Here is an 11,987-nt window from a genome sequence, read left to right as displayed (position 1 = left end):
TGGTCTGGTGTCTGCGCAGCCCTGCTGGATTAGTAGCACGTCCCACGGCGCGTGTCTCCTAATTATAAGCAGAGTGCAAGCCTATATGACTGAGCTCCTGTGGGTACGCTACCACCCCTGACAAACACACACACACACACACACACACACACACACACACACACACACACACACACACACACACACACACACACACACACACACACTCACTCCTCCCTAACAACAGCAACAACAACAACGATGGTGTGGCAGCAACGGCAGCCACCTGCAGCAGACCTTGGATTGGCCACTGCGCCGTCCTACCTGCCTCTCCATGTTTGCCGTGGTTTCATCAGAGAGAGAGAGAGAAAGAGAGAGAGAGAGAGAGAGAGAGAGCAGCAGAGTGCTGCACTGCATCGCCAGATCAAAGCAAGACTAATGACTACAGCAGAGATGTAGCTACAGTACAGAGGTCCCCAAGTGTTCCCACTCGCACTGCAGAGCTGACTAAAAAAAAGAAAAAAGGAGAGGGGGGGCAGATAGCGCAAGTCAAGACAGCAGTTATCCCTCTAAAAATGGAGCTTTCCAGAGTGAGGTGAGAAGGACCATGTGAACGATCTAGAGGAGGAGAACACCACATCTGCATGTATCCCCACAAACTGCAACAGCAGATCTGAAAGCCCTGTGTCTCAATATAGAATCTATAGGTGATGGAGCACCATGGAAGTTAACCGTGAGGGATTTCTTTAAGAATTTTGCTTCTTTCCCGTTCCCTTCTCTCTGTCTCCTCCTCAGCTCACATTCCTCCTCCTCCTATCTCTTTCTCCAACAAAGACGCTATTAATAGAACACCCTGCTCTCTCTTTCAAACTGCAGGGAGCATATACTGAGCACTTAAAGGGAGGACGAAGCTCAAGATACCAGGAGGCGTTTGAAAATGTCCTCCACACTGCCCGCGGCTACAAAGACACAGAGCGTCCTAAGAATAACAACAAAGATGCCTTTGATCGATTCAAGGCATTTTGCATCGGCACAGACGCGCTTTCCGCTAAAATTAGACTTCATTTGCAGACCAAATGTCTTTTGAACAATGTGATGAGAGGAGGGAAACAAGCGCCACAAACATGTGAAAAACACATTTTCGGTAAATGCACTTCTGTCACACCCGATACCAACAAAAAAATCACTTCAAAATTTAAAATAAAAATAAAAGATACACAATAAACACATCAAGCAGGCTTTCAGTTGAATTATTATTGGCTTCATTATTGATATCAGAGTAATGATCATTTGGAAGGATTATATGCATTTAATTTCACGTTTTCTTGTCCATAGATTGTCCTTTTTGTTTTGTAAAGTGCAGATAATACTACGTTTTAAATCCAGACTTCACATACAGTATATAGTACATTTTTACTCCGTCATCCATTGGTTATTATTTACATTATTCTCTCACATTTCATTTCATAGAAAGAAATTTTCATAATCCAGTGTACCCACGTTGATGGATGTTTTCAGGCCTCTATGATACAGGGGAAGACAAGGGGTGGTGAGGTGAACAACTGTACAGAGTTACCGTGAATGTCACAATACGGAGGGTTAAGAACGAAAAAGAAACACCTCTCAGACACACACATGCATACAGATTGCATATTGATCATCTTGTTTCGTCCTATTAAGCAGGAGCCTTGCCTCAAAGAGCTGACATCGCAGGTCAAACAAACCTAAAGAACAAAAAAGCTCATATTCACATTCAGCCTAACATGGGACAGCTCAACATTGAGCAGCAGAATATTGCAAAGTGGGACACTTTTGCTTTAAAGTTTGTTAAAAGATGCAAAGCCAGCCCTCCGGATCAACATGTAATTGGGGCCGAAAAAAAGAAAAAAAAACCCCAAACACAATATGCTTTAATTTTACCTTCTTCATACTTCCATTAAATATTCACTTTCTGCATAGATTTCTTCACTGTCGGGCACCCTTGTCATGGAGTGGATTTGCTGGTGGGTCCCTCAGCAGGTGAGAGATGATATTTTTGGAGGCTGTGATGCTCCCCGCAAAGATCATGTTCAATATTTTTACAATAGAATCTGCAGAGATAAGAGTGAAGATCATTTGTGCTTTCAGCATACAGGAGTGTCATTGTGAGTTCCAGTAAATGAGTTGCTACAGTGGATTTGGCTGAGGTAATGTGTCCGATTTCAAACACAACGGATAAATGTTGCGCTTAACATTTATCAGAAATATTTGTCCAAAGAAATGGAATGAGGACACGATGCATGTGCATGCATAGACAAATATTTTTGGTCAGACTCTGACTTTTCATTTTTTTCACATATATATGTAGCCTATGCAAATGGCTGTTGCATAAATGCAGCTGTACAACCAGGCTAAGACACTGACATTCAATGGTTCTCTCCCCCTCCTCGCTTCTCTCTCTCTCTGTCTGTCTTGCTCTCTCTCTCTCACTCACTCACTCACTCACACACACACACACACACACACACACACACACACACACACACACACACAGACAGCTGTGCATCAACACTCCCACAACAATGCTTAACTGAGGATCAGTAAGATCTTGTAGGTTGGTTAAAAGAAAACAAACAAACAAAAAACCCCACTTCATGTATTTCCCCCACAGAGACCCCTCCACCAAAAGATTATGTGAGTATTGCTAGACAACTGTTTGTTCAATTCTGCTGTTTTTCACCATTTGAAAATCTCAGTCTACCTCTCCAGGAAAGCAACACCTATAATCGCAGCAGTTTATTCTCTAAAATCCTGTCAAGCATACGTGGGTGTGGACACCGAGACGCAGTTCTAGCAGTTGGTTGAGGCATCCTGAGGACACATTGGCAGCAATGGCGTAACACATTTTGCTACTGCAGGTTAAAGATTGTAGTGAGCAGAATGAAAACTCTTATAACAAAAACATACATCCAGACATGGCAGAAGTCAGACAGTTCTTGCTACAGACATTCTCCATATTGATCACCTCTCTAGAAACCTCTGTGAAAAGATGGACAACAGTAAGAGACTAAGAGGAGTGAAGCAGCACCCCTTGGGTGACTGGTATCTGCTACACTGCTACTTATTATCGCTTCCAATATTGACGTTCCTGCCTTTGACTGTTACCTTGGCAGTGTTGAGCGAACAGTGCAAAGTCTCAGCTGGACGCGATACTTGAGTCAGAAGCTAATTTACATTCGATGCCAATTTTTAAAGACAGATTGAGCTTCTGGCATCAAAGACCTTCTCAAAGGACCGCCAGAGTCTCTTTCTGTTCAAGCTGATTAAACATCACATAGAGCTTCCTGATACAAGATTCCGGTTCGGGATTGTACAGTTTTGACCAACGCCTTGCCTTTCAATGATTACTTCCCAGAATACAGTTTTGAACATTAGATTAGCTTGGAAACTCACCAGTAAAGTAAATGTATCTGAACAGGCTAGTAAGAGTGTGCCTTTGGCACTCCGAACAGGCTGCGTAACAGGACAACATATAGTAATGTTGTTAAAATTGGAAATAAAGACATGGCAAAGATCTGCGCATTGGGGAAAGGCTCTCACTGTCTCCATAAACTTTGCTATTTTAAAATCTTTGATTCTCTGATAGAAGTATGTGTACTGAATATGTGTTCTGACTGTATAGGCCTACGTCTTTTTTTAATGTATATATATTTATAAATATAAGAAATAGATATCTATTTTAGTCTTTTTTTTGTTTCAGAGGCTTCTTTGTTTTGTTTTTGTTTAAATTCATGCTTCTAGGAATGATTTTGAGATCATGCAACACTAGGAATATAGCGTAATCCCAGATAAAGGCAGTTTAGGGGAATCATTATTCTATACATGAGTCCTTAAAAGTCGCTATTTTGATCATGAGGCTGTGATCATGTAACAAACCTGTGAGAAAGACGACACTGCAAGTCTACCATATCTGGGATTAATGTCCAAAAGTGTGACTTTAAGCCTTAAATCTCAGCTCACCTGGAATACAGCAACCTCACAAAAGTACATGGCAATGACTTCTACATGGAATGTCAGTATTGATGTAGACATTGCGTCCTGGTAAGTGTCGTATTTGGCCATAAGATTATTCCTCAAGAAATCTGTTTACATAGTATGTTCTTGTTATAGCTACCTGCAGGCATCCTTTTAAAAGTGTATAGAAGGCAGTGTACAGACAAGTATACAGTGATGTGATGAAGCAAGTGGCAGTTGAGAAAAAGTGGAAATACTCATTCAGATAAAAATGTCATGCAATAATCTACTGACTACTACTAACAGTACCTACCTACTGGCTATCAGTTAAGTCACAGTTAACTTACCTAACTACATGAATCAGTACTGCATGTGTGAAAGTGTGAGCAACAAACAAAAACAAGAAGAAACATTCAAGTTGTCCTCCAAAAAGCTCTGCAGTAAGACCAGTTTGGGTGAATGGAAAAGGGGGAGAGCTTGCATTGCAATACATGTAAGACCAAAGCAGTGAAAAGTCAAGGCCATTCTCAGTCATTCATCAGATACTGATGTCTAATGGGAAAAGAAGGTGTCGAACCATAAGCTTAGCGCTGACGGCTGTCATTCATCCTTGAAATAATGTGGTGTACTTAACCACAAACCTCGTCACAAGTCACCCACAGGCCATTCTAGCGCTAGAGTGGGCTTGCTTTATGCTCACACATCCTTTTATCTCTAAATGGTGAAGCATAAGACAGTTTTGTTTCATTGGCTCCAGGAAGCAGCATATGTGGCGCCGAATAGGGCTCCTCAGCAAGCGCATGGCAGAGCAGTGTGCCTTGGGAAATGAGGGGTCGAGGGACGGGGGACTGAAGCAGGGCTTGTGTCGTGTTGCTGTTGTTGTTTTATTTAAAGCAATATCTTTTTAATTGCTGTGTTTCTGCGTTCTTCTTCTTCTTCTTGTGCACTACTGTTTGCTACTGTTGTGAGCGTGACATTTTAAGGATTTTTTTTTTTTAAACGGCCACAAAGAAAAAGCCAACTCCATGCAGAAATGCAAAATTTGAAATCTCACTCTGTTTTACAGGTATCAGGAGTGAAGACAGGATGAGCGCAAATGTTCGGTGTTTTATCTATATGTATATTTTTTTTCATTTTCTATTATCAACATCCTGAATTCTATTGCCTATATTTTTCCAGCACACGTGATGTGGGAGGTTGTAAACCCATCCCGTCCACTTGCTCAGCTCCACATTTTCCTGCTGCGATGCAGAAAAAGTAGCAGATGTCTACACGTCTGTAAGCATTTTGGTGATGTTCACGTAGTTTGTATTGGCCAGCGTACAGTTGGCTGTCTTTAGGTTTTCCTCCTGAAAGTCCTCGTTGCTGTTGTTCACAGCCTCCTGGATCTCCATGTAGTCCGATTTACTGATGGTTGAGCCGCTCCGACTCTTCTTCAGCTCCTCCGCTGAATCAGCTTTGGGCACGTTGACCTGCAGGTACTGGGCTTGCTCTTCACCCTCGGTCTCGCGGTGATAGAAGTAGTTGAAGTTGGACACGATGACAGGTACGGGCAAGGCAATGGTCAGGACACCTGCAATGGCACAGAGGGATCCCACAATCTTGCCACCAATTGTAGTTGGGACCATATCACCATAACCCACTGTGGTCATGGACACCACAGCCCACCAAAAAGCATCCGGGATGCTCTCGAACTGAGATTCTGGCTCATCTGCTTCAGCAAAGTAGACGGCACTAGAGAAAAGTATGACCCCTATGAAGAGGAAGAAGATGAGGAGGCCGAGCTCTCTCATACTGGCTTTGAGGGTTTGGCCCAGGATCTGAAGCCCCTTGGAGTGACGAGAGAGCTTGAAAATTCTGAAGACTCGTACTAACCGGATGACCCTGAGAATCGCTAAAGACATGGCTTGCTGACCCGCTTGGCCATCCTCTGGCCTGTCTGCCAGCTCTGTGCCAAGAGTGATGAAGTAAGGGATGATAGCAACAATATCAATAATGTTCATTATATTACCAAAAAAGCCCGCTTTACTGGGGCAGGCAAAGAAGCGCACTAGAAACTCAAAGGAGAACCATATAATGCAAAGAGTCTCCAGGATAAAGAAGGGGTCAGTGAAGTAGGTGGATGTGTAGCTGATGATTGTGGTGTTGGTCTCAGGTGAAAAGACTTCTGCGTGAGACTTGTGCATTTCATCCTCTTCGTTGCGGAAAATGGGAAGAGTCTCCAAGCAGAAACTGACAATAGATATCAGGATTACCATGACAGAGATTATGGCAATAATCCTAGCAGGACCTGAGCTCTCTGGATACTCGAACAGCAGCCACACCTGTCTCTGAAACTCATTATCAGGAAGAGGACGCTCCTCCTCCTTGATGAAACCCTCGTCTTCTCGGAACATCTCTATGGCCTCCTCACCCAATTCATAAAAGCGAATTTCCTCTGAGAAAATATCAAGGGTGACATTGACCGGCCTTCTTAGCCGGCCCCCTGATTGATAGTAATACAATATGGCGTCAAAGCTCGGTCTGTTCCTGTCAAAAAAGTACTCGTTCCTCAGCGGGTCAAAATACCGCATCCTCTTTTTTGGGTCTCCCAACAGAGTCTCTGGGAACTGCGAGAGGGTTTTGAGTTGAGTCTCAAAGCGCAACCCTGAGATGTTGATGACCACCCTCTCACAGCACTCGTGGTCAGCCTCCGGGTCATAGTCCTGTGGGTGCCCCGGGTGTGCAGCTGCTTCGTCAGAGGGGTCGCCTGTGGCAACAGTCATTCTGCAGGGGGAGGAGGCCTGCACTTTTCAGTGAGTCTGGGTCCTGCAGCCTGGAGAACTGCAGGCAGGGGCCGGGAGAGGGAGAGGGCTCGACACCGTAAAGACCTGACGGCCACAGGATGTCACCTAGGATCGGACTGTATGTAGGACAGATGAAGCAAAGAGAGAAGACGAGGTCAGGGTAAACCCGAGACATCATTCAACACTCAGGTCTTCAATTTGAACCGCAAACCCCACAACACAGAAAAGAAGCAGCCCTCTAAAACAAAAGCCATGAGCTGTGATGAGCTATGTAAAGTTACTTCAACATAAAGCATCTCATGAAACTTGAAGCTGACATTCCCTCTCATGAACAAACGAATATGCATGTAAGCAATCCGCCTCGCATGTAAACAGGTAAGCTCAGGCTCTACCTGGTGTACAGCAGCTCATAAATTAGGACACCGATCCGCAGCAGTTGGCAATATCATACGAAATGAATGGCACTACCTTTCTGCGGTGAAGCCATGCATGAATATGGCAATGCAGCAGGCAAAAATTCACACACGTCCTGTTGAGAGGATCATAGCAGAGCTACCACTGCAGTCAAAAACCCTAAAATATACCAGACACCTCTTACATTTACCGCTGCGCCTAATAAACCTGCCTCCTATTCATGTACTTTTTTTTTTTTTTTTGGTCTGTTTTCTGAAGGAGCATTTTAGTCTGGAAATGGTGCCTGTCTGTAAAATATTCAAAAACACCTATAAATAATTTATCAATAGAAGGAAATAGGCTCCAAGAGAGAGAGAGAGAGAGAAAAAAAAACTATCTCTTTTCTGCATCATATCACACAGTGGTAACACAGTTTTACCAAATAAAATCCTCTAGAAACATATATCATATTTATAGCTGCATGGTTTCTACCTGTATTTTTACATGAAAGCAGATTCGCGCATTAACTGGAAATAAACCATTTGAAATCATGCATCATCGAACACTGAGGTGTTGGTAAGCTGCTTAATCATGATTTCACACATACCTGCAGACATCTTTGTCATATGTGGGTGTTGATGCTTCGGAAGGTGAATAACCAGCTGTGACAATCAGGTCTTCTGTCTCCGATGAAGGGGGGGGGGGGGGGGGGGGGTGTTAAAAAAATTGAATTTCCAATTTGGGACAGACGATCACCTCATGTTGTCTGCAGCATCCTCGCCGTGTAACACCGGGTAGGCTACAGTATGTGCGGGTGTGTCCTCACTTTCCCCTCCCCGACTTCTTTCCTCCGGGTAGGCTGTCGAGGGATGGCGACGGGCAAAAAGGGGGAGGAGGGAACCGATCAAGGAGGTGCTGGTACTTCCCTTAATAACTGAAGGTGCTGGGATCAGCAGAATGATCTGCCTCCGCTGGTCCTCTCCATGGCAGAGTGACGAGCTGTGGCTGCAGACAGCTGCAAAGGTAAATAGTCCCGATGAGGAGCTCAGGGAGGAAACATCTGCAAAAGAGGGGAAGAGGAGGGAGGGAGCTTAAAAAAAAGAAGATAATCTTATTAAATAGATTTAGTAATTAGACACGATCCGGGACTTGCGCATCAATAGTGTGTTTGATATAAGAATAAATCTGCCTCAGAAATTGTATTAATGCCTCAGCCGGCTCATTTACATGTTTATTTAAGCATACACACGCGCCGCATCCAGACCTGCAGGAACGTTCAAGTGCGTCCCATCCCCTCCTGCACAGACACTTCTGCGAGTCTGATAATAGCCTACATGGTGAGCAGGAAAGCGTCTTCAGACACTGACTTGAAACGACATGCATGAAAGAATCGCCTTACGTAGTGGGGGAGAAGATTATGCAATTTCACTGAGCCAGAACCCCACGTACAGCACATATAAGGCGGCCTCTGTTGGTCCAGCTCGCCATGAGGTGGGATATTTAAAAAAAAAAAATTATTTATTTATTTAAGGTGAAGGGAATATATGGGGTGATCTAGTCAGCAGTGGCCGCTGCGCTGGTATATAAAGCTTTGTCAAACCTGCAGTCGGGCATTGCTATGCATACCAAGAGACGTGGTGATGGAGAGGGAAGGCAAGGGCGAAAAAAAATGCGCTCTCCATCCGCACTGAAGCTACCACTCCTTACCTTATCTGCAGCGTGGGCAATTTAAAGCGGTACACATCTTCAGCAGCACGGCTGTTGTATTTCCAGTCACATTTTTAAGTCAAATCCACAGATAAACAGCTTTTTTTCTTGCTGCCTGTGTTGTGTATTTTACTCCTTCACAATGTTGGAAGGAGAAAAGACTTAAATGATCTCTATTTAATGCATCCTGTTGTCCCAAATGTTTGATGATAGGTGTTTTTTTTTTTCAGCTCAGGTGAGCTTTGTTGGGTATTTGTCTTGAGTAATCCAGCAGTAATTTTCTGCCTTCTCTTCTCCACAGCGGTTATATTTGTAACCGTTCCTGGCAACAAGCTTAATTAATAATAGATAAGAGCACGGCTAAAATAGTGCAAAACCTCCATCATTGTGCTCTGCTAAATTTAGAATGAAGAAGAAATAATGGATCAATTGGTAAAACCTGTCCTGAGTGTCAGTACGTGAGCTGGAACTGGAAGCACGGTGGTGGTCAAACGTGACCTCACAGAGGCCAAATGTCAGTGGGAATCCCTCAGTTTGGTGTGTGTGTTCGTGTGTGAGGGGTGGGGCTAAACGGTGAGGAACCGGAGGGCGGGGAGACCAGCTGGATGATTTGTGTGAGATTCTGCTTTGCCAAGGTTACTCCTGGCAGACCCGAGTCCGTCAAGGCTCCCGGCCTCGTCCCTTCTGTCCGCCTGCCTGCCTGCTGTCACACATGCGGATACCTCTCACTATCTCTTAATGGCTTTCCCAGGTTCCCCATGACAGCACAGCTATTATTTATGAGTCAGGGGCCCATTAAGAAAACTGTTAATGCAGACTCGGAGGCTCCGTTCACTCTGCATTAGCTGGCTGGCTTTAATTAAAAGCGAAGGGTCCCAGCACTCTAAATGTTGCGTGAGTTTTAATCATATGGTGACAGGAAAATAGATGGTTCTGTAAGTTGGCAGTTGAGGGTGTCAGCTTGACAAGTGGTGAATTTGTTTCTAAGAGGCGTTTGATTTCTCCTGCTGATGTTTTAGCACCAGAGCAGAGAGGAAGTAATGAACTTGAGCTACTTGGAGGTTCATTATCCTGAGTCCTGAGACGACCAGCAGCTCACTCCCTCGCTGGTTTCCCTCACCAAACCGACTCTGCTGCTGTTTTTTCATTATTTCAGATTTTTTTGTTTATTATCTTCACAAGGTTGCACATTCTCCAAATGACTCATATGAGTCCCTTGGTTTTGATGGGTGGATGATATATCTAGACCCTGACGAATGGATGCATGGAGAATCTTCAACTTTGTTTCAGCGCATGGTGACTGCGGTTGGAACTCCACGGCTGAATGTGGTAATTGTTTGATTTAAAACGAACCTTTCCTGTGAAACACAAGCCAAAGTTTCACCCCTCCTCCACTGTAATTGTGAAAGTAATCTGATAGCACCTATGCTCTCTCTCTCCTGACTCGTACCTCGCTCCTCTCCTGATGGCTCTCCGCACAAAGGTCCCCTCCACCTTGCCTAAGTCTCCTCCATCAGCCAGATCTTGAATGTATACAAAACCACCACAATTTGTAGCAAAGCCTTGGTGGCTGATGGCCTGATATCGTTCACACCGCGGAATCAGTGTCAACTGAAAGTCAATAGGATCCTTTTGTTGTGGACACAAGAAATTCCTGGCTAAACAATGTACCTCTGCAACAGTTATTGCTGTGTTATTAAGAAAAGTCTACCCTGCCCCCACAATGCAGGGCTCCTCATGTTGAACAACGGTAGCTGCCCCCCATTGCTGTTGTGACCTGGATCAGAGGCAGCAGGTCAAATGTGAAGATCACGTGACTCTTTACAGTAGTTTTAACATGTTACTTTGACATACTGCTGAGCTGGTATTGTACTTCACACTGATGCCGGCTCCTGCATTTGTTGCTCACGTCGCTTGTAATTAATCGTAAACTGCACCATCACCCGAAGAGAACCTCACACTTCCATCTTCTGTCTGTTTCTGGTCCAACACCCCTGCTTGTTCACACATAACAAATGAGCACACATCCTGGCACGCAATGTTGGTTGTAGATAATCATTTAATGATTAACCAGAGTACCAAATTAATACTTTAGTATTTTTAGTAGACTGATGAGACTGTTTTAATAACCCGCAGTAGCAAAAGTAAACAAGGCTTTCTTGATACCCGGCTGGTTTCAGAGCTTGTTCAGGCGAGCCCTGGAGTGTATTGCTCTTTTTATGGTCACTGGTGGTCAATTGTTCCTCCTTCCTCCTTGATACTGCATTGCAGCAAGCGCACAGTTGAAGCACACAAAAGCAGCCTGGAAATTACATATGAAAAAAAATTCCACCTTGATTAAACTTCCAGACCTTGCTCCAGCTACGACTAGCTTACACGCCGCCATGAGATGGCGCAGATGTATTTAATCTTATGACTGCTGCATAAAATTAAAGTCAGAATTTTGTTATAAATTGAAATGCAATCATGTGCATAATTCCTCATCGGTGAAGAATTCCATCATGCAAAATCACCGTGTTTCTATCTTCTACCATGTTTTCTTCTCACCTCCGGGTATCCAGCAATCCCACAACATTGATGCACTTTTTCCAGTGCGTCTTCTCTAAGACTCTTTTTATTTAGCCCTCCAGGAGATGAGTCATTCCAGCATCACTGCTTAGGAGAGAAAAACGGAGGTGTCCCTGCAATGGAGGCCAGGTTATGCATACAACTAGAGGACCGGGCTCAAAGAGTGCAGCCAATAGTTATGACGAGTGGCTACTCCCTCCGTCCTTGTCTGAGTCCCAAGGAGGTAACAGTTCATCTGAGGATGAGACAAAGCGAGGTGGCGGGATAGAAAGAAATGGATATGGGTGGGGTAATAGAGAGAGGGCATATAAAAGAGAGGAAGGAGAGGAAATAGGGAGGGAGAGAAGAGAGTCGTGATCATCAGAATGAGGCCCAGCAGGATGAGGGCAGATGCTGGAAAAGAGCCAGGCACCAGGAAAGGCACAAGGACATCGGTCCTCTGAAATATACTGCCAAGCTGCATCTCACTTAGCCAAATAACCTCACTGACATCTGCTCCACACACGTGTGAAGGCAAACAAAAATACTCTTAACATGTTCATTAAAGATAATAAAAAATAA

The 11,987-nt window shown here is 44.2% G+C and overlaps 1 protein-coding gene across 1 annotated transcript; it reads right to left on the bottom strand.

Moving 5' to 3' along the window:
- Nucleotides 1-393: 393 nt before the first annotated feature.
- Nucleotides 394-8,613, bottom strand: LOC147268411 (potassium voltage-gated channel subfamily A member 2). The gene is made up of 3 exons (XM_086199960.1): nucleotides 8,416-8,613; nucleotides 7,759-8,211; nucleotides 394-6,874 (listed from the first exon to the last, which is right to left on the bottom strand). The coding sequence occupies exon 3, from the start codon at nucleotides 6,735-6,737 to the stop codon at nucleotides 5,241-5,243; it is 1,497 nt and encodes a 498-aa protein (XP_086056086.1). The 5' UTR covers nucleotides 6,738-6,874; nucleotides 7,759-8,211; nucleotides 8,416-8,613; the 3' UTR covers nucleotides 394-5,240.
- Nucleotides 8,614-11,987: the final 3,374 nt, after the last annotated feature.

The sequence above is a fragment of the Aulostomus chinensis genome, chromosome 3 (genome assembly GCF_037954235.1).
Source record: "Aulostomus chinensis isolate RoL2024-O1b breed Wild chromosome 3, RoL_Achi_v1.0, whole genome shotgun sequence".
Taxonomy (NCBI): Eukaryota; Metazoa; Chordata; class Actinopteri; order Syngnathiformes; family Aulostomidae; genus Aulostomus; species Aulostomus chinensis.
Note: the sequence above shows the minus strand (reverse complement) of the source record. Positions and strands in the feature narration are given on the sequence as shown.

Coding starts and splice junctions, on each gene's coding strand:
- LOC147268411 (XM_086199960.1), bottom strand. CDS start 6,737: ATGACTGTTGCCACAGGCGACCCCTCTGACGAAGCAGCTGCACACCCG.